Below are 23784 nucleotides of genomic sequence, written 5' to 3'. Positions count from 1 at the left end.
TCACTAGCTCTTGTTCCTTCTCTCTCAGTATATAAAGGATATTTTGGTTTTAGTTTTAAAGTAAAATGGGTAGAAGATTAATCAAATGTGCCATCTTCCTGAAATGTTAACTAGAGTTAGGGACATGGTAAAAATCCGCTTTTAACACATAGTGGATTAAAATGAAATTGTTTTCAAAGCAGTGGCAGCTCTATTGTTGTATATGCATGATCTAAGCATTTCATGCTAACCTTACATAATAGAAACATTCTTTGTTTTCCCTTTTTATCAGAGCAAGTAACGAACTTCTTAAAAGTGCAGCTCTCACCACTATCTTGTCTAGACATCAAGTCTACCCTACTGTATTTAACAATCCATTATTACCAACCACTTGTTCAGACTTTACATATATAGATTTAGTAAAATACACTCACATAAGATTTACCCTTGAAAAATTTCTTAGTCTCAAATACATTAAAGATAAATCCTTTATTTTGGCCAAATTTCAAGGTTTTTGAAAATTACTTGTCAAAATATGGTCATACTCTTACTACAGAAACTTTTTGCTAAAGTATAAGTGTTTATTTTTATAAGTATTTTAAGAGTTTCATCTAAAAGTTATCTGTTAAGGTGATTTGTATCATAGTTGAAATGTTAAAACCAAGCATATCAGCTTTTACATTTAAAAGTAAGTTAGTGGGGCAACTGGGTGGCTCAGTTGGTTGAGCGTCTGACTTTGGCTCAGGTCATGATCTTGCGGTCGTGAGTTCAAGCCCTGTGTTGGGCTCTGCGCTGACAGCTCAGAGCCTGGAGCCTGCTTCGGATTCTGTGTCTCTTTCTCTCTCCACCCCTCCCCCCTTCATGTTCTGGCTTTCACTGTCTCTCAAAAATGAATAAACATTAAAAAAAAAAAGTAATTTCGTTATTTTATACCTGATATAAACCTGTAAATATGAAGATTGTTAACTCTGTTAAGATATTATTTTCATAAAAAAATATAAAATTTGGGCAGTACAGATACCAAGCTTTGTAAGAACCATATTTAGTGTGTTACAAGTATCAAAAGAGATGAGGCCATCTTGGTCCTTGTCCCTGGGAATGTCATCACTTAAAAAGTACCCAGTTATGGGGCGCCTGGGTGGCGCAGTCGGTTAAGCGTCCGACTTCAGCCAGGTCACGATCTCGCTGTCCGTGAGTTCGAGCCCCGCATCAGGCTCTGGGCTGATGGCTCGGAGCCTGGAGCCTGTTTCCGATTCTGTGTCTCCCTCTCTCTCTGCCCCTCCCCGTTCATGCTCTGCCTCTCTCTGTCCCAAAAATAAATAAAAAACGTTGAAAAAAAAATTAAAAAAAAAAAAAAAAAGTACCCAGTTATAAAGTAGTTCCAATATAGGTGTTCCCCATGACATAAGTGTGAGCACAAGCTTCATTCTCTCACCTCTCCTCCTCCTCCACTATCAACAAGTATTAGGTAAGGATTTTTCTCTAGTGGTTCCAAATTTTCTTATTTTTAATGTAGTCTAGACTTTTTAGTCTTGCTTTCACTTCCTCTTTTGTAAGTTGACAATTTTATTTAGTCTCTGAGTACTTATTAAGGACGTTTGTAAGTATTATAGCATAGTAAGTACTGGATGTTTCCACTTTGTGTTTTAACTTCTCAGAGCCCTCTTCCTTATTTGTTAAATGGGATTAATTACATGTTCTCCCACAGAACCAACAGCACTGTATGTTGAAGCCCCTTGTATATTGAAAATCACTGTACAATGGTTATGGTAGTGTTAAGAAGTACATTGCCTGTTTCTCTGTAGCTTTGGAATATTGACTACTTTCAAATTATTTCTTAGGAATAATTTATAGCAAATCTATATAAGTTTAACTCTAAGATTAGAGACTGTTTTTTCATCATTGCTGGGATTTGGGCTCTTAGACCTTATGTCTTTTTCTTTTTTTCTTTTTCCTATTTATTTATTTATTTATTTATTTATTTATTTATTTTATTTATTTATTTTTTTAAGTTTATTCTGAGCAGGGGATATGGGGACAGAGAGAGAATCCCAAGCAGGCTCTGTGCTGACAGATGCAGGGCTCAAACCCAGGGACAGTGTGATCATGACCTGAGCCAAAATCAAGAGTTGGACACTTACGCGACTGAGCCACCCAGGGGCTCCACTATTTGGCTTGTTTTTTTTTTTTTTATTTCACTGGTTCTAATCTGTTTTTCTAGATATAGGAATTGCCATAAAAAGGTTAATATTTCCCTCTCTTTAGAATTCCCTGCTCTCCCTCCCCATTTCTGAAACAAATTGCTCTCATAGTTTTCCTTCACCTGTCATTTTTCATTTTTAAAAGATGATCCCTCCTATAACATCTGTCTTCTCTTAACTGTTGTTTAACTCAGGTATTGTATACTAAAATAAGCTTGTCATTTTTATACATTTATTTACTGATACCAGCACAAGTTAAAGTCAGTTGATACTCTCAGTTCATTTTTACAAGACCAATCCTTACTGTTCTTCATTGTCACCTGTGTAATCAAGTGTCCATATATATGTGAATCTTTCTGGACTCTATGTCATTGGTCTCTTGATCTTTACAGTAATATCACACTGTCTTTGTTATCATAGCTTTATAATAAGTCTTTTTTTTTTTCAACGTTTATTTATTTTTGGGACAGAGACAGAGCATGAACGGGGGAGGGGCAGAGAGAGAGGGAGACACAGAATCGGAAACAGGCTCCAGGCTCTGAGCCATCAGCCCAGAGCCCGACGCGGGGCTCGAACTCACGGACCGCGAGATCGTGACCTGGCTGAAGTCAGACGCTTAACCGACTGCGCCACCCAGGCGCCCCTATAATAAGTCTTTTTATCCAGTAAAACAAGTCATCCTACCCTGTTCTTTTTCAAGAGTACCTGTACTTGGAGCTGTGAACTTCTGTAGGAATCTTAGAATCACTTTCTCAAGTTCTCAGATACAATAAATAAACAAAGCCTGTTGGGATCCTGGCTCAGGATCTCTCAAGTTGCTGTCCAGCTGATAATGAGGGCTATCAGAAGACTGTAGTAGTCAATGAAGACGTGACTGGAGTTGGAAGATTTATTTCCAAGCTCACTCATGTGGCTGTTGGTACGAGTTTCAGTTCCTTACCATGTGGACCTCTACAAGATGTTACCTTCCTAGCACTAGAGACCCAAGAGTCAGAGAAAAGGAATGATGCTTTGCTGCCTTTTTTGGTCTATTCTTCAAATCACATACTGCCTGGTACTTCTACCTTGATCTATTCATTAGAAGTTGTTACTAAGCCCAGCCAACACTCAATAGGGGAAGGTATTACACGAAGATGAAAATACCAGGAGATGGGAATCACTGTGGGCTTTCTTGGGAGTTGGCTACCATATCTCCCATGATCAGTATTACCTAAAGTTAGCAGTCTTACTGGTGGTCTTTTCCAAAGAACCAACTTTTGGCTTTATTAATTTCTTTCTTATTTTGTATTTTATATTTCATTGAATTCTGCCTTTATTATTTTCTTTCCTTCTACTTTTTTGAAAAAAACTCGAGCTAGGTACTGATTGATTTGTAGCTTTTAACCCATAAGTTCCTACTCTATAGGGCTTTAGTTGAATCTTCCAAATGTTGATGTTATTTTTATTGTCATTCAGTTTAGAATATTTGGTGGGGGGGGATTTCATCTTAGAGCTACATAGAATATTTTGAAGTTTTCAAACATAGGGGATTTCATAGTTAAAAAAAATTTTTTTTTTTTTTTTCTAATTCAAAACCCCTGTAGTAGAAAACATACTCTTTAGGATTTGAGTCCTGTGAAATTTGTTGAGACTTACATTGTAGGCCAACACATAGTCAGTTTTTCAAAGTATTCTATATACTTGAAGATGTATTTTGTATTTGTTGAGGTCATTATTTTATTAGTATAACAATTAAGTAAAATTTATTGTATTAAATTCTCCATATCCTTATTGATTTGTTTGCTTGTCTTATATTTCTGAAAAAGTTCTATTAAAACTTTCAAATGTTCGTGGTTTCGTGAATCTCTTTTAAATGTTTTTATTCCTTTTATATATTGAGGCTGTGATGTAAAGTGCATATGAATTTACAATTATTTTATATCTTTCTGAAGTAAGTAGTTCTTTTAATCTCTAATACTGCCTCATATTTATCTAAGTTAGTTTTTCCATGATACTTTTTTTGTCACCTTTCTTTTAGCTGTTCTATATTCTTGTATTTAAGTAAGGTATTTTGTTGTAAGCAGCATATAGTTGAGTTTGTTGTTTCATACATTTTGATAAAATAAGGCTTTACTTCGATCATCCGGTCCATTTATATTTAATGTAGTTACTGATATATCTATATTTATTCTTCCTATTCCATAGTCCTTTTTCTCTCCTTGTTTCCTTCTTTGGGATTTAGAAAATTATCATTCATTTCCATATACAACACTTTCTTGTTAGTTATATATTGCTTTACACCATGCATTCCTGACTTAGGGAAGTCTAATCCACTAGTACTTTTATGAACTGCTTGATGATCAATGTAGGCACTTTAGAGCATTTTAACTCTATTGAACTTTCCTCTTGATTGATATATGACTGGTGTGTTTTACTTCCATATATATTTAAAACTCCACAAGATAATAACAGTATTCTTGGCAGTTAATATTAATTTAGGTTTATTTAATATTTCCCCTTTTTAAAATTTTCATTGCTGCTTATGTCTCCACCTTCCATCAAGGATCATTTTCTTCTACCCAAGAACGATGACTGAATAGATTCTAGTGTGTCATCACTATGGAATTTTATAGAAGGATTTATGTAGAATTGCTACAATACTGCTGCATTATTTTAGTAATTAGAATAAATATGGTAGGAATTTTGGAATTAGGGGATTTGGCTTGAATTCCAGTTCAGCCACTTAACTATGTATCTTTGGGAAAGTCATTTCACTTTGCTGGGCCTTGCTTTGCTCACTGCTGTAAGGGGAATGGTGCTATTATCCACTTCATAATACTGTTAGAGTTACGGGGCGCCTGGGTGGCTCGGTTGAGCATCTGACTTCAGCTCAGGTCATGATATCACAGTTAGTGAGTTCAAGCCCCACATTGGGCTCCTTGCTGTCAGCACAGAACCCACTTCAGATCCTCTGTCTCCCTGTCTCTCTGCCCCTATCCTGCTTGCTCTATCTCTCAAAAATAAATAAACATTTAAAAAATGTTTTTTTTTTGGGGGGGCGCCTGGGTGGTGCAGTCGGTTAAGCGTCCGACTTCAGCCAGGTCATGATCTCGCGGTCCGTGAGTTTGAGCCCCGCGTCAGGCTCTGGGCTGATGGCTCAGACCCTGGAGCCTGTTTCCGATTCTGTGTCTCCCTCTCTCTCTGCCCCACCCCCGTTCATGCTCTGTCTCTCTCTTTCCCAAAAATAAATAAACGTTCAAAAAAAAAGAAAATTTTAAAAAATGTTTTTTTTTTTTTAAAGAATTAAATGGGAATATGTATTTAAGTTGGCTAGGACATTGTCCATAATCAAAATTGCTGCTGTTACTGTTTTGTACTGTTTTTCATGGTTGATGAAAAGTATTAAGTCTTCATGTGTGCTTACGTGCTTACAAGGTTTTTGTAGGTTAGCCTGGAACCCCAACTTAGAAAACTAAGACCCCAGGGTACCTGGGTGGCTTACTCCGTTAAGCATCTGACTCTTGGTTTCGTCTCAGGTCATGATCTTACAGTTGGTGAGCCCTGCATCGGGCTCCATACTGACAGTACAGAGCCTGCTTGGGATTCTCTCTCCCTCTCTCTCCCCATCTCTCTCTGCCCCTCCCATGCTTACTCCCTCTCATGCGTTCGCTCTCTCTCACAAAATAAACTTAAAAAAAAAAAAAAAAAGGAAAATTGGGCCCAAACTTGAACCACGTAATTTATAGTTTACACTGAAAATAATCTGTTTCTTTGGTAATTCTTGTATTTTAAATTATAATATGTGCATTTGTGAATGGATTCCAAATTCAATCCATTTGTGAATGGATTAAAATTATAATTCTATAATTTATATTTATAGAATTATAATTAATGTATAATTAATGTCATTAAAACCAAGAAGGAAAAAAATGACTCTTCATGTGAGTTGCATCTAGTGATTCTCTCTTACTAGAAGTGAAAGGTAAATAAAAGTAGATACTGAATAACTGAGATGAGTAGGATGGTAATACTATGATGTTATCTTGTCATCTCCATTTACCTAGGGTGGTAGTATTTATGTTAGTGCTAGGCTAGTAGGACTTGATTTTTGTCCATATATCTTTTGAAGATTATTTTGCTTGGGAAAAAGCCTTTAAAACATATAAATACAGATCTTATATTTGGGGTAAGGCTTTTGCCTCTTATTTATTATTTTATCCATATAATCCCCATGTTAGATTGATGGTAAGTATTTTAGGGTAACTTTGAAATGCTCATTTATGGTATGTGAATCAGTTTACAAAGTTATAAAAATTCCTTCTCAGCAAATATACTAGTATACCTTTCCCCCATTAAGCCACTTCTTTGTATCAAAAATTTCCAGAACCTTTTCCTAAACATATGCACTCCATTGTCTTCTGCTATACATAGACTATGTCAAATTATGGTACTTATTTCTATCTTTAGGATATTTTTGACTTTGAAGATTAGTTTTTTTTTAATTTTTTTTTCAACGTTTATTTATTTTTGGCACAGAGAGAGACAGAGCATGAACGGGGGAGGGGCAGAGAGAGAGGGAGACACAGAATCGGAAACAGGCTCCAGGCTCTGAGCCATCAGCCCAGAGCCCGACGCGGGACTCGAACTCCCGGACCGCGAGATCGTGACCTGGCTGAAGTCGGACGCTTAACCGACTGCGCCACCCAGGCGCCCGAAGATTATTTTTACCAGCCTCATCGGCTTATTTAGGAATACTTACATATATACATACATACATTGGTGCGCGCGCGCGCGCGCGCACACACACACACACACACATACATATACATGATTCTTTTGAGAAGTATCATAATTCTTTTGAGAAGTATTCAATTATAATTCTTTCCCAGAAGCTTTGATGGTTTATATTGCATTGATTTCTAATTATGGTTTGCATTGTTCTGCCCTGAAATTTTATTCTATTATTAGCATCCTTTATTGACACTGAGGAGAACCAAGAAGAAAAATCTCATATGCTTATTTCAGCAACTGTTGTACTACATGCATTTCTCTATCCTTTTTTATATCTGTTATCTAAAAGTTACAGATCAAATCAGGTCTTAATAAAGATTTTGTAATTAAAGATTTTAAGTAATACTCATTTATTCTATTTAAATATTTAATCATAAGCTATTTTAGTAAAAATTCGTGGTACCCTTGGGACCAAGCTTAAAGAAATGCAGTATAGGAAAAGTAAATGCAGTAAAATGGAGTAAGAAAAGCAGTATAGGCTTTCTCTTATCTAAAAATATTTTTCCATTCCATGTTTCTAACATAGTACATTCTTGATCTTGATTGTGAAAATAGATCATGGCCTCATGTAAAGCAAAGGAATAAAAAAATAAATGGACTTTTTAGTGGAAGCCTGGTGTTAAGGGAGGGTAGTTTGTTTGCAGCATGTTTACTTTTCACGACTTTGTTTTATATATACAAAGAAATTATTTTTATTCACTGACTTCATCAATTGCACAGCCAAGTTGTTTGCCCAGGAAAGTTGCACAGCCAAAAGTTAACATCTTTTCCTCCTACTCATAGCTAGCATATGTTCAACTACAATACTAGTTACCTTTTATAGGCTGAAAAGAAATTTGCCTAATCATCTGTGTATCATCTGGAGTTCTTTGCCTACAGTAGGCTCACAGTAAATGTTGAATGAACAGAATTAGAAGGAGTCCTTAAAGCACCCTGAGTCCCATGTAGTTTAGCTCTGCTATTTTAGCTTGAAGGTAAATAATAGAATATATGGTGTTTTTTTTTTTTTTTTAATTTTTTTTTCAACATTTATTTATTTTTTGGGACAGAGAGAGACAGAGCATGAACGGGGGAGGGGCAGAGAGAGAGGGAGACACAGAATTGGAAACAGGCTCCAGGCTCTGAGCCATCAGCCCAGAGCCCGACGCGGGGCTCGAACTCACGGACCGCGAGATCGTGACCTGGCTGAAGTCGGATGCTTAACCGACTGCGCCACCCAGGCGCCCCTAGAATATATGTTTTAAGAATCTTTCCCTTCAGGGAATTGGGAGGAAGTAAAGGAAGAAGGAAAATCATCTTTATTCATTTAGTTGCAGAAACACAGTCAGATGTTAATACTTTTCAGAATCCACCGGATTGAGATGATTTGTCATAAGTTTACTGCATATGGTTAAAATATATATTGAGAAGATTATACAAAATATTATTGATGTAAAAAATTGGATCTTTAAAACAGTACGTGAAGGGGTAAGGAGAAGAGATTATTTTTATTTTAAAATTTACTTTTTGATGTGTAGTTTTACTATAATATGTTATGGTATGGATTGTTTTAAAATTTATTCTGGTTAATATAATTTATGTTTCCTGTATCTGAGAATTTTCGTTTTTCATTAGAGCTAAAAAATTTTAAAGTTATCTCTTTGGATTTTGGGTATCCTCTATTCTGTTTTTATACTCCAGTTGGATGTAGGTAGATTTTTTCATCCGATCTTTCATCTCTCTTAAACTTTCTACTTTTATTTTTTTTATTTTTTATTTTTCATCTGAAATTGTAGGTCTTTTGTTCAGGACTCTCTAAGTCATCAGTTTTCTATAATTTGCTGTTTAACCCATTCGTTGAGTTCTTAATTTTAGTTATATTTTCCATTCCCAGAAGTTAAATTTAGTTTCCTTTGGAAATCTGCCTAGAATTAGACTGTTTATTGTTCATGTTTTCATTCATTCTTATTTCTTTCACATCTTATTTTCTGTAATTTTAATACCTGAAGTCTCAGAACTTTAATCCATCTGCTGTTTCTGCGGACTCTTGCTCATGGTAACATGTTTCCTCATATAGTTTGTATTTTAGAGTTGTGAGTTCATATTTAGAACTTCAGATGCACATGAAGGTAGACCTAAGTTTATGAATATTCTGCATCTCCTTGCCACAAGATGCTAGATCAAGGAAGAGAAGTTTTCCTGTCTTTTTCTTTTACTGATTGGTGGTTTTTGTTTGTTTGTTTGTTTTTCTAGTTCATCCTGTCACAAAGATCCTAGCTTTATGCAGAGGACTGAGATCCAACTTTGTTTCGATTGGGCCAGAGATCATGTGTCTCATTTCTGACCAGGCTCTGAGTTCCTAGCTCTTTGGGGTAGTCTTAGCCCATGATATTAGCTTATCACTCTGGTTTCTTGTTTCTTCTTCTTTTACAATTGCTGACAATTACTCTTAGTTACTTTAAGAGCTTAGCTGTGCTTTTAAAAGAATGTGTTTCTAAGTTTTTTGAGGCAGGAAAGTTTTTTAGGGAAATAGTATGTTGTTCTTCCTATCTTCATTTTACCTGTTTAAAAAGCTTAAGTGACTTGTTCAAGCTTATACCAGAAATGGTAGAAATGTGACTCTTCCTTACTTGCTGCTTTCTGTTATGCTTATTTGCCTTGAAACTGAGATTTTAAAAAATAATAATAAGTTTCAGTTAGGAGAACCAAAGAGGCTTAATTTTGGAAGTGACACTTGCTTGACTTCTTAAAATTCAGGTAGGAGTCTCATAGGTAGAGATAGGAGGTAAAAGATTCTAGACAGAGGTGAATGACATAAGATGGAAAATAGGGAACTATAAGGAATAATCAACAATTACGAGTAGTTTAGTTGTAGTAAAACTGTATCTTATACAGGTGTTTTTAATCTCTTCTGCCATACCCTTCTTTTCTCCATCCTACTCTTAAGCCACAGCATTTATTGGTATGACTTTGTAGAGTTGATATCGACAGAATTGTATTTACTGTGGTACATTAGAAGGATCTTGAATAGTCTTGAATAATAGGCTCAGAAACTTTGATTTGATAGAAAAGCTTTGGAAAGAAGCATTCTGGTGTACTGCAATTCAGTTCTGTCACTAACCACCCAGAATTAGTGCAGACCCCACAAGTTAAAAGGGTATGGTTCCCAACAGTACTGACTGCCCTTGCTTCAGAAGCCAGCTGCACTTTGGGGTTCCCCAGGCCACCTGCATTTCTGACTGACTGGCTACAAGTTTTGGGTTTCTCATGACCCCTTTAGTTCTGATAATATGCTAGAACAACTGATAGAACTCAGAAAAGTGCTATACTTACAATTACAGTTTTATTATAAGGGATGCAAATCAGGAAGGAAAGACTGTTTCAACACCACTGGTGTACTGTAGTTCAGTTCTTTTTTTTATTTTAATTTTTTTATCGTTTTATTTTATTTTTTGAGAGACAGAGACAGACTGCTGGTTGGGGAGGGGCAGAGAGAGAGGGAGACACAGAATCCAAAGCAGGCTCCAGGCTCTGAGCTGTCAGCACAGAGCCTGACATGGGGCTCAAACCCACGAACCGTGAGATCATGACCTGAGCTAAAGTTGGACGCTTAACGGACTGAGCCACCCAGGCGCCCTCCCCCCTTTTTTAAATGTTTATTTTGAGAGAGAGAGAGAGGAGCATGAGCAGGGGAGGGGCAGAGAGAAAGGGAGACAGAGAATCCCAAGCAGAATCTTGTCAGGGCAGAGCCCGATGTGGGGCTTGAACTCATGAACCAGGAGATCATGACCTGAGCTGAAATCAATAGTCTGGTGCTTAGCCAACTGAGTCACCCAGGCTCCTCAACGGTAGTTCAGTTCTGATAGTAAACACTCAGAGTTACTGCAGACCCCACAAGTTAAAAGCACACAGTAGGAGATGAGCAATTAAGGTAGTGTGGGAAAGGGTCTGATTATAGACTGTATTTTACAGAAAGGTTTTGGTAGAAGAAAGGTGGTAGATGGCAAACCCAGGATAGTTTTCTGAGGATAGCTGAATTGGAGCCAGGTTGTTGACAAATTTAAATGCCAAAAGAAAATAGTTTGAATTCTGTTGATTGGAAGTACAGTTTATGGATGAATTTCAAATATGTGAGAATCAGGATCAGGATATTATAAAAATACTGGTTGTACTGGTTGTACAGAAATTTTTGGCTGTTCTTCAGGTGAGATATGAGAGCCTGGATTAGATTGGTAGAGTCAGAAATGGAGAACAAGTGCATGAGACTTGTGTGGCGGGTGAATGAATAAAACTCACTTTTTTTTTTTTTTTAACTTTTGAACACTTGTGAAAGGGTAAGGGTAATATGAGAGAGACTGAAGATAGAACACATGGATGGAATAATGGATGAAGCAGGTGTGACCATCAATAGCATAGACAGAGGGACTGACTTTGAAATTTTAGAGAAACCTTTTTCTGTGACTAGGGCAAAGGAGAATAAGTGGCAGCCATTTTTAAGGTGCAAAGGAGATAAGTTGAGGAGAGGCAGTTTTGCTAAGAGTGAGGGGAAATGGGATAGGGAGGGGAGGGTCCTATCAGCAGTTGGAGTTCCTGAATTAGGCTTGGAAAGGACTTAGATACCTCATATGGTGTATGTTGATATGGAAGTCAACAAGAGAGATTCAGGAGTAGATCAAATAATTGCAGTTTTGGACTTTCTCCAACAATTCACAGCATCCTTTGAGTAAGAGTAGAAAAGGCACACCAGATTGTTCATCCACAGTTGACCAAGAAAGAACACCTTTAATGTTGCTAAATTAAAAAAAAAAAAAAAAACAAAAAAAAAAAAACCACACACTCACCAGTAAGATGGTAAAAGTGATATTATTGAAAACAAACAAAAATGACACAGACTTGGTCTCTTTGTCTGTAATTCAACTGTTTATATACCAAGAAATTTGACCAGTTCTGTTACCCAGGTTTTTGAGCAGCTACATATTGTGCACTTCACAATTAAGGAGGCAAGTAATAAAAATTAAAATTACATCTGTAACTCAGCATAACTGTTGATCATGATGCATTTTTTTTTTTTTAATTTTTTTTTTTCAACGGTTTTATTTATTTTTGGGACAGAGAGAGACAGAGCATGAACGGGGGAGGGGCAGAGAGAGAGGGAGACACAGAATCGGAAACAGGCTCCAGGCTCCGAGCCATCAGCCTAGAGCCTGACGCGGGGCTCGAACTCACGGACCGCGAGATCGTGACCTGGCTGAAGTCGGACGCTTAACCGACTGCGCCACCCAGCCGCCTCGATCATGATGCATTTTTAAAAGGGGAGATAAAACACTCTGGGTTTTAATGTTTTTGAGATTTTTTTTTAACTAAGGCAGGAAATGGCTAATAAATTTTAGAATTTTCCAACCAAAAAGAACAAACAATAGTATTTTTAAACAAAGTTGAGTTGCTGTGCTCCAGAATACTTTCACTCTCCATCTTCCAAGCCAAATTGAATGTTTCTGTGGTTATTTCCTAACTTCCAAACCTGTTAAATATAATTGATTCTCCGCTTGAAATACTCCAGCAGCTTCTATTATATTTAGAATAAAAATCCAAAGTCTTTACCTTGGTTCTAGAGATCTGCTAGTTCTGTCTACTACCTCTCCCTCCAAATTTATTTCATAAGGGCTGCAGTCACATTGACCTCTCGATAGAACACACTTTCTTCTCTTCTTGGTGGCCTTTGTTGATGGTGTTACTTCTTCCTGGAATGATCTCACTGGCCTCTTCTCATTTTTCAGGGCTCTGCTTAAATGTCCCTTCATGAAAACATTTCTATATCCACGTGACCAAAGTAGTTCCTCCATCACTGAACCTACTTTGTTTTCTTTATAACACCACAATTATACATGTTTATGTGTTTTCATTTTATTATATGTCTTTCCTGCCAAGAAGAAAGCTTCTTAAAGATAGGAACTGTATATGTTTTTGTTCGCCACTTGTGCAAAGCCTACACATACTAGGTTCTCAAATGATTGTTGAGTGAATGGTTTCTCAGTATTAAGTACTTTGTTTGATCTGTCACTTGATTCTCACAAAAGCCCTGTGAACTAAGTTACTATTACAATCCCCACATTACAAATAAGGCAACTGGAGCTTACAGAATTAAGTGCCTAGGGTCACTCAACAAGGCAAACCTAGGCGCTCCATGAACATAAAATCTGTGATCTCCATCACTCTACCATATACTTTTCCCACCTCATTACTGATTTTAATCCTTCCATACATTATATTTTAAAAAATAAGACAAAATAAAATTGGACATTTAAAATGCTTTTGAGCCTACCTTTCTTTGGAGTTGCATCTATGGGGATTTTTTTAAAGGGCTGAATGCTGATTTTTTGTGTTTCGTTTTGAGGATTGATTGTATTTAAATTACATCTATGTTGTTCAGTATGAATGAGAAATTACTTCTTTTGTAGAAAGAAAATGATAAGAAATTATACCTACAGTAATTTTTTACATTTTCTTCTTTCCGTTTAGGCATAGTTGTGGATATGAATGGCTCATTCCTCATGGTCATAAGTTGATTCTTACTGTGCTGAGGATTTGAGTTTGAAGTTTTCACTGTGTAATTATCCACATATGATGACAGAAAGGCTAAGAAAACATAGTTTAATCTGATTTCCATATGGATAGTTGAGAGTATTCAGTATGTGAGGAGAAGGGTGTGTGTGTGTGTGTGTGTGTGTGTATTAACAGAAATATGGGAAATATGTTACAGTCAAAATTTGACTTTTAAAGTTATGTTTTCGTTCTAATTTAATGTGGCTGATTTTGTCTCTAAACCTGAAATAACTTAAGTGCCATTAAAAGGAAAAGAGAGAATGCAACTGCTACACTATTGAGCTATATGGGATAAACATTGGCTTGACCCACTGGAGATGATTCAGTGTTTAAGGAAAAATTTTAGAGCTTTCCTGTCACACCTACACAATGGAGACAGGCAGAACTGGAAACTTTTGTTTTACATGTAATATGTTCACATTTTAATTATTGCTTTATTTTCGTAATATGCAATCTCTTTGACTTCTTAAATAAGTGCGTCACCCTGAATGATACCATTTCTGGACAAGTTTTGTTTTAGGTTTTGGATTTGTTTTATGTGTGTATGTAAGTGTTTGGTTTTGTTTTCTGCATAAAACAAAACATATATGTTCTTAGGCATTTTGAAACTTGTCTATGATAGTCTTTTTAAATGTTTATTTTTGAGAGAGAGAACGAATGAGCAGGGGAGGAGCCGAGAGAGGGACAGAGGATCTGAAGCCTGCTCTGCACTGACAGCAGAGAGCATGATGTGGGGCTCAAACTCAGGAACCCTGAGGTCATGACCAGAGCTGAAGTCAGACACTTAACTGAGCCACCCAGGTGCCCCTGTATAAGTCTTTTTAAAAAACGTCTTTTCTCCTTTGGTGTTTAGTTTTAGTAGTGAAAACTGTGTAAATGTACAGTGAAGCAGGGTATTTCTAATTAAATTTTGTTCTCTTCTTAACAGTATGATTGTCAAGTCGGAGAAAAATAGCTTTAGACCAAATTTTAGATGATTTGGCTAGAATTGGGACTCCCAAAGTAATAGAATGCTGTCAATTCGTGTGATAGGAATTAGGTATTTAAACCAAAATATGGTCTGTGTATTGGATTGGCAATCACTGTATACAACCTACAGCAAAAACATCCTTATACAAGGAAGTCTTACTGGTCAAAAAACAATCCTGAGCCAAGACCTTTTCATTTTAAATACTTTAAAAGTTGAGGTGACTCTGTGTATATTTAGAAGTCATTATGTTATCTTTCAAGATCTTCTTTTAGGCTTTTCATTATTTTAAAATGACTTTATAATGTAAACTTTCTTCCCTACTTGATTTCAGAACATTTTATTTTGAGAGACAGCGAGCATGCACAAGTAGGGGAAGGGCACAGAGAGAGAGAGAGAATCCCCATCAGGCTCTGCACTGTCAGCACAGAGGCTGACATGGAGCTGGAAACTCACCAACTGTGAGATCATGACCTGAGCTGAAGTTGGACACTAACTGCCTGAGCCACCCAGACACTCCCTGAACTTGATTATGTTTTTACCTTTGTTTTAATGCTATATCAATTAAAAATTTAATTATGATCTTTACTTGATCAAGGAGCAATCTTTATTGACAGCCCTTGTGAACAGATTCATTTACTAATCTCAAAAAATGTGCATAATAGGATCACTTGGAAAGGATGGCCAAAATAAAGTTTGAGCCAAGGGCAGAGTATAAGATTTTAAGCTTTTAAAAATCAGAGATAATAATGATCTGTTTTGTTTCCAATCTTATATTTAATGGAAGACAGTTACAAAGGAAGCAAAATAAATTCTGTTTTCCCTCACTGTAATGGGGGAGGTAGTAAGTACAGAAAGAAACCTACATTTCTTAAATATTTAGAGAAATCTGGAAATATTTTTCTGGAAAAAATTTGTGAAAGAGGTCTTAAAATTTTGAAGAAATTAAGTTAGAAAAGCAACCAAGGGAATGCAGATGGCGTAGGAAGGCAGGTAAAATACTGAAAAAGGTACAGTGGATGGTATTTTGGTGAGTGAGGAGAAGATTTAGTAGCTAAGACTTTACCGAAGAATGTTACTGGGCCAGATCTTCAGAGCCAGAGGAACAGTATTCTGAGAAGGGTTCCATCTTTAGGATAATGGTGTCTCTGAGTAGGAACATTTAGAATAAGAAGACTAAAAGCAAAACAATTAGAATTTCTGTGGCGTTATAACAGGATTGTGTTGGTTCAGTCCATGCTAATATTGTGACTATAAAAATAAAACCGAGAAATAAGCAGGTGCACAAAAGAGTCAGATTTCAGCACTGTGGTATCTCTGAAAACATGTTAAACGGTCCCTTTTATTTTTTAAATGTTTATTTTTGAGAGAGAGCGAGTGAGCGGGGAAGGGGCAGAGAGAGAGGGAGACAGGATCCCAAGCAGGCTCCATACTGTCAGCACAGCCTGATGCGGGGCTTAAACTCATGAACTGGGAGATCATAACCTGAGCCAAAGTCAGACATTTAACTGACTGAGCCACCCAGAGGCCCTTAAACAGTCGCTTTTAAAAGTAGAATAATTTAGGGTCCCCTGGATGGCTCTGTCAGTTGAGCGTCCAGCTCTTGATTTTGGCTCAGGTCATGATCCCAGGGTTGTGGGATCTAGCCCTGCATTGGGCTCCGCAGTGAATGTGGAGCATGGTTAAGATTCCCTCTCGCTCTCCTCTGCACTTCTCCCTGGCTCACACGCTCTCTTTATCTCTCTAAAATTTAAACAAGAAAAAAATATTAAAAGTAGAATAATTTAGCAATTAATTTTTACAAATGATTTAGTGTGTTCTCAGGAAATAAGTCTTAACTATAAATATTAATTTCTGGATTTTAAATGCTATAACATGAAGCACACTGAACTCTGACAGAGTGAAGACACATTTTTATATTTATACTTTTATTGATACAGAACACTAAAAATATGCATGAGGAGATACATAATGGTTCAGTGCATTTTTCCAGGATGTGTTTATATGAAAAATTTCTGTCTATGTTGTATCTACATGTGCACATGGTAATCTTGCACGAAGTAAGGTTAAAGGGGATACCACAGTCTATTGTTTCTTTTGACTCTTGTAGTAAGGTGGTCAGCCTTTTGACCCTTATTTTATCTGAACCAATCCAATGTTCAGTGCTGCTAATCCAAACAAAGATTTCATTTCTGGTTTTCCCTGTTATTCTTACCTAAAATATATTCTAGTCTTAGCCATTTTGCCAGCCAAAAAAAATTGTAACTTAAAAGCATAGACTTTTAAAATAATAACTCACATTTAAAAAAATTTTAATAAATATACTACATATTAAAATATGTATGGTGAAGTTTATTAGGATTCCAGTAGAATTTTATAGTTATAGTATTATAATTTTTACCCTCAGAATTTCAAATAAATAGAAATATTTAGTTGTATTCGGTAATACCAGCTTACCTAAAACTCTCTCTCTCTCTCTCTCTCTCTCTCTCTCTCTCTCTCATCTATCTTCAGAAAGCCTTATTGGGAACCAGATTTATTTACATCTTTATTTACCAAAATTTAATAACACCATCTTGAGCATAAAATGGAAGTAGCAGTGTAACTAGGTGATGTAACAATGACAACATCATGATCTAGCACGGGCTGTTCATTTCTGTGTACAGTTTTTTTTTTTTTTTTTTTTGATGTTTATTCTTGAGAGAGAGAGAGAGAGAAAGAGAGCATGAGCAGGGGAGGGGCAGAGAGAGAGGAAGACACAGAATCCGAAGCAGGCTCCAGGCTCTGAGCGGTCAGCACAGAACCCGACATGAGGATCGAACTCACAATCCATGAGATCATGACCTGAGCCGAAGTCAGACGCTCAACCGACTGAGTCACTAAGGTGCCCCATGTGTACAGTTTTGTCATAAGTATGTCTCTGATTCTTGAGAGGAACTTCAGTATTCTCTGAGAAGTCATCAGTAGCTTTATTTGTAATGTCAGGTGGATAGATCAAGATGAATTTTAAATAATATGCCAATATTACTCTAAATTTTAGTATTAAAAATATAGACTAGAAGATGCAGATAGACCTTGAAAATATGTATTGTCATTCACATGTTATGGGGTTTATGGACTTTTTCCACTGTATATAATGCCTTCAAAGATAAAAGTAAAATAATTATTTTAAATATTAATTTCAACCTACTTATAATATACCTGATACTGTAGTTCCTCTTTAAAATGAGGCTGTGCTATATGTGTTAGTTATGAATAATTCCTTTCTTCTGCAAAGAAAAAACACAATTTAAGAGCATTCATAATGGCATTATATATTATGTAATTGAAAAGCCTCTCTTTTGTAGACATATGATTAAGTAGATCGATAATATTCTATTTCTTACACTTGCATATGATGAGCTGAAAGCAGATACATTTTTTTTTTTTCAGTAGAAGTAAAAAGAGCTATATTTTTAGTGGAAACTCCAAGGGTTAGTAGTTATTTAGTTCTTACCATGGAAAAGTGTAGCGTATCTTTACATCGGCTAAAGCTTATGAAGCACCTTTGATAGATTTCCAATTGCATTGAAGAGAAAATAGATTTATACCATCACCTTGGCATTCCTGCCAGTATTAAGCACTGCTGATGAGCTCATATACTGCAGTGCAGGTGTAATTGCCCAGGTCTTTGCAGCACCCAGATTGGCGCCCCACCCCCACCCCCCGCCAGTCCAGAAGGCCAGGTATATCTGTTCCAGGTAGCAAGCTATTATGCTCAGTATCTTGAGAAAGTTCCCTTTGATTACAAGTAACAAAACCCACTCACTACCTTAGCAAGTAAAGGGAAAGTATTGAAAGTTTACAAGAATTTCTCATGGGGCAAAGGCAGAAATGAGGGCTAGAGCCTGGAAAGGGAAGACCATCGAGCAGTTTCTCTTCCTTTTTAATTTCCTTTCTTTCCCCCCTGTGTCTTCCTCTCTACCTTTACCAACATCCGTCTTCCTATATTCCTTGTCAATATCATCACCACAAACCTGATTCATAATGTAGTAAACCCTGGGATTCATCTTTATCATCAACACCCCTTAAATTCTATCTTTTATAAATACCTCTTGTTCAATTAACTATAGCTGTCAGAGTTATAGTCTCTTAGCATGCGAGTGAAGGTAGGAAGGGACAGCTGAGCAGAAACTACAGAGGCTGCCTATCCATGGAGTACATGTAGACTTGCCCACCGTTGTGTTTCCTGCCCCTTGACTGGCACCTTTTGTTCGGTGACCTCTTAACAACCCCCACTCCCATCATCTTCACTAAAAAAGATACTATGGCAAACATTTAAAAATTCTCCCAAAACTATTGCATTAGCAAGGACTTCTTTATCTTGAGCTGAAAATTCATAACACTGTGATAACTGGAAGAAAAGTGAAAAATTTTCCAACCTAATATTACAGAAAACAGAGAAAAGGAAAAAAGCACAGTAACACGTGTGCTGAAACCATCACTTAATTTTTCAGTGTGAGACATGAAGAAATTTCATAGTAGGAAAACTGATTTCCCCTAAAATCAACTTTTCAGTATAGAATATTAATGATGAAAGACATGGAATGATAGAAACAGTGTACCTGGTTCACTAAATGGCTTGGGGAGAAAAAAAAAAAAAAGATCTAGCTTCCCCTGCAGAATACTTCAGGCATGTCCCTTTTCAACCATAAACCACTTTTTCAACCACAGCATAAGTACCTTACAGAACAGTAGTTCTTTCCTCAGCCTGAGGAAGATAGCTGATCTTACCTGTTTATTTTTTTTTAAGACTTTCTTTTTCTTTTCTTTTCTTTTCTTTTCTTTTCTTTTCTTTTCTTTTCTTTTCTTTTCTTTTCTTTTCTTTTCTTTTCTTTTCTTTTCTGTTTCCTTTCCTTTCCTTTTCTTTCTTTTCTGCTTCCTTTTCTTTTCTCTTTTCTTTTCTTTTCTTTTCTTTTCTTTTCTTTTCTTTTTTTTACAGAGCACACAAGAGTGGGGGAGAGGGCCAGGGGGGTGGGGGTAGAGAATCTCAACAGGCTCTGTGCCCAGTGCTCCACACAGAGCCTGACATGGGACTTGATCCTGTGACCCTGGGATCATGAGCCAAAATCAAGAATTGCACACTCAACCAACTGAGCCATCCAGGCACCTCTTACCTGTTCATTTGTCAGTTTATCTTAATTGCATCCCTTAAACTGTATGGGAAAATAGTCCCAAGTTTCAGATTTTACTAAGGGAATGATAAAGTATAGACATGAAGCACATACATACAAATGATGTCACATTGTCTCATAATAGTAACCTACCTTCCAAACTCCTCCAGGCCACTTTCTTTACACCATTCTTCAAAACCTAACAAATTAATTTCTCTTTGCCAAAGATTTGTCTCAGTCATGGCTTTATTTTATTTTGGATTTAAATAATTCTGTTGGATTATAGCAGCAGTATGGTAAAGGGTAAATTAGAAACCCAGACTGTGAGTATCATACTTTTTACAGCTAACTCCCTTTAGTCTCTCTGCTTCTGTATTTTTATAAAATGGGGTAGTTATACCAGAGTTATTTGTGAGGATTCCTGATACATAAAATAATGTAAAAGCCTTATGAAAATGTTGCCAATGACTTAAGTGTTTCTCATATGCCAGGAATTTTTCTTTTAACTATATTTGAAGCTAATAGAAATATTTACTTAAATATAGATTCTGTTTTATTTATTTTATTTATTTATTTTTTAAATTTACATCCAAGTTAGTTAGCATATAGTGCAGCAATGATTTCACAAGTAGATTCCTTAGTGCCCCTTACCCATTTAGCCCATCCCCCCCTCCCACAAGCCCTCCAGTAACCCTCAGTTTGTTCTCCATATTTATGAGTCTCTTCTGTTTTGTCTCCCTCCCTGTTTTTATTTTTGTTTCCCTTTCCTTATGTTCATCTGTTTTGTCTCTTAAAGCCCTCATATGAGTGAATTCATTTTTTTTTAATATATGAAATTTATTGTCAAATTGGTTTCCATACAACACCCAGTGCTCATCCCAACAGGTGCCCTCCTCAATACTCATCACCCACCCTCCCCTCGCTCCCACCCCCCATCAACCCTCAGTTTGTTCTCAGTTTTTAACAGTCTCTTATGTTTTGGCTCTCTCCCACTCTAATCTCTTTTTTTTTTTTTTTTTTTTCCTTCCCTTCCCCCATGGGTTTCTGTTAAGTTTCTTAGGATCCACATAAGAGTGAAACCATATGGTATCTGTCTTTCTCTGTATGGCTTATTTCACTTAGCATCACACTCTCCAGTTCCATCCACGTTGCTACAAAAGGTCATATTTCATTCTTTCTCATTGCCACGTAGTATTCCATTGTGTATATAAACCACAATTTCTTTATCCATTCATCAGTTGATGGACATTTAGGCTCTTTCCATAATTTGGCTATTGTTGAGAGTGCTGCTATAAACATTGGGGTACAAGTGCCCCTATGCATCAGCACTCCTGTATCCCTTGGATAAATTCCTAGCAGTGCTATTGCTGGGTCATAGGGTAGGTCTATTTTTAATTTTCTGAGGAACCTCCACACTGCTTTCCAGAGCGGCTGCACCAATTTGCATTTCCACCAACAGTGCAAGAGGGTTCCCGTTTCTCCACATCCTCTCCAGCATCTGTAGTCTCCTGATTTGTTCATTTTGGCCACTCTGACTGGCGTGAGGTGATATCTGAGTGTGGTTTTGATTTGTATTTCCCTGATGAGGAGCGACATTGAACATCTTTTCATGTGCCTATTGGCCATCCGGATGTCTTCTTTAGAGAAATGTCTTTTCATGTTTTCTGCCCATTTCTTCACTGGGTTATTTGTTTTTCGGGTGTGGAGTTTGGTGAGCTCTTTATAGATTTTGGATACTAGCCCTTTGTCCGATAAGTCATTTGCAAATATCTTTTCCCATTCCGTTGGTTGCCTTTTAGTTTTGTTGGTTGTTTCCTTTGCTGTGCAGAAGCTTTTTATCTTCATAAGGTCCCAGTAATTCACTTTTGCTTTTAATTCCCTTGCCTTTGGGGATGTGTCGAGTAAGAGATTGCTAAGGCTGAGGTCAGAGAGGTCTTTTCCTGCTTTCTCCTCTAAGGTTTTGATGGTTTCCTGTCTCACATTCATGTCCTTTATCCATTTTGAGTTTATTTTTGTGAATGGTGTGAGAAAGTGGTCTAGTTTCAACCTTCTGCATGTTGCTGTCCAGTTCTCCCAGCACCATTTGTTAAAGAGACTGTTTTTTTTCCATTGGATGTTCTTTCCTGCTTTGTCAAAGATGAGTTGGCCATACGTTTGTGGGTCTAGTTCTGGGGTTTCTATTCCATTCCATTGGTCTATGTGTCTGTTTTTGTGCCAATACCATGCTGTCTTGATGATGACAGCTTTGTAGTAGAGGCTAAAGTCTGGGATTGTGATGCCTCCTGCTTTGGTCTTCTTCTTCAAAATTACTTTGGCTATTCGGGGCCTTTTGTGGTTCCATATGAATTTTAGGATTGCTTGTTCTAGTTTCGAGAAGAATGCTGGTGCAATTTTGATTGGGATTGCATTGAATGTGTAGATAGCTTTGGGTAGTATTGACATTTTGACAATATTTATTCTTCCAATCCATGAGCAGGGAATGTCTTTCCATTTCTTTATATCTTCTTCAATTTCCTTCATAAGCTTTCTATAGTTTTCAGCATACAGATCTTTTACATCTTTGGTTGGATTTATTCCTAGGTATTTTATGCTTCTTGGTGCAATTATGAATGGGATCAGTTTCTTTATTTGTCTTTCCGTTGCTTCATTGTTAGTGTATAAGAATGCAGCTGATTTCTATACATTGATTTTGTATCCTGCAACTTTGCTGAATTCATGTATCAGTTGTAGCAGACTTTTGGTGGAGTCTATCGGATTTTCCATGTATAATATCATGTCATCTGCAAAAAGCGAAAGCTTGACTTCATCTTTGCCAATTTTGATGCCTTTGATTTCCTTTTGTTGTCTGATTGCTGATGCTAGAACTTCCAGCACTATGTTAAACAGCAGCGGTGAGAGTGGGCATCCCTGTCGTGTTCCTGATCTCAGGGAAAAAGCTCTCAGTTTTTCCCCGTTGAGGATGATGTTAGCTGTGGGCTTTTCATAAATGGCTTTTATGATGTTTAAGTATGTTCCTTCTATCCCGACTTTCTCAAGGGTTTTTATTAAGAAAGGGTGCTGGATTTTGTCAAAGGCCTTTTCTGCATCGATTGACAGGATCATATGGTTCTTCTCTTTTTTTTTTGTTAATGTGATGTATCACGTTGATTGATTTGCGAATGTTGAACCAGCCCTGCATCCCAGGAATGAATCCCACTTGATCATGGTGAATAATTCTTTTTATATGCCGTTGAATTCGATTTGCTAGTATCTTATTGAGAATTTTTGCATCCATATTCTTCAGGGATATTGGCCTGTAGTTCTCTTTTTTTACTGGGTCTCTGTCTGGTTTGGGAATCAAAGTAATACTGGCTTCATAGAATGAGTCTGGAAGTTTCCTTCCCTTTCTATTTCTTGGAATAGCTTGAGAAGGATAGGTATTATCTCTGCTTTAAACGTCTGGTAGAACTTCCCTGGGAAGCCATCTGGTCCTGGACTCTTATTTGTTGGGAGATTTTTGATAACCGGTTCAATTTCTTCACTGGTTATGGGTCTGTTCAAGCTTTCTATTTCCTCCAGTTTGAGTTCTGGAAGTGTGTGGGTGTTTAGGAATTTGTCCGTTTCTTCCAGGTTGTCCAATTTGTTGGCATATAATTTTTCATAGTATTCCCTGATAATTGTTTGTATCTCTGAGGGATTGGTTGTAATAATCCCATTTTCATTCATGATTTTATCTATATGGGTCATCTCCCTTTTCTTTTTGAGAAGCCTGGCTAGAGGTTTGTCAATTTTGTTTATTTTTTCAAACAACCAACTCTTGGTTTCTTTGATCTGCTCTACAGTTTTTTTAGATTCTATATTGTTTATTTCTGCTCTGATCTTTATTATTTCTCTTCTTCTGCTGGGTTTAGGCTGCCTTTGCTGTTCTGCTTCTATTTCCTTTAGGTGTGCTGTTAGATTTTGTATTTGGGATTTTTCTTGTTTCTTGAGATAGGCCTGGATTGCGATGTATTTTCCTCTCAGGACTGCCTTCGCTGCGTCCCAAAGCGTTTGGATTGTTGTATTTTCATTTTCGTTTGTTTCCATATATTTTTAAATTTCTTCTCTAATTGCCTGGTTGACCCACTCATTCGTTAGTAGGGTGTTCTTTAAC

The 23784-nt window shown here is 36.8% G+C and overlaps 1 protein-coding gene across 10 annotated transcripts in view; it reads left to right on the top strand.

Moving 5' to 3' along the window:
• The window catches only part of PPHLN1 (periphilin 1), a 145842-nt gene that overhangs the window by 105228 nt on the left and 16830 nt on the right, over positions 1–23784 (top strand). Inside the window, exon 13 of one of the 10 annotated variants that reach the window (XM_086713632.1) lies at positions 16440–16559. The exons of the other annotated variants lie outside the window; for them this stretch is intronic. Within the exon in view, the coding sequence (XP_086569758.1) occupies positions 16440–16559 (120 nt within the window). The remainder of the gene's footprint in view (positions 1–16439; positions 16560–23784) is intronic. 10 annotated transcript variants of the gene reach the window in all.

The sequence above is a fragment of the Puma concolor genome, chromosome B4 (genome assembly GCF_028749965.1).
Source record: "Puma concolor isolate L17-30 chromosome B4, mPumCon1.1.hap2, whole genome shotgun sequence".
In the NCBI taxonomy this organism is placed as follows: domain Eukaryota; kingdom Metazoa; phylum Chordata; class Mammalia; order Carnivora; family Felidae; genus Puma; species Puma concolor.
This window is presented reverse-complemented; position numbering and strand designations above follow the sequence as displayed.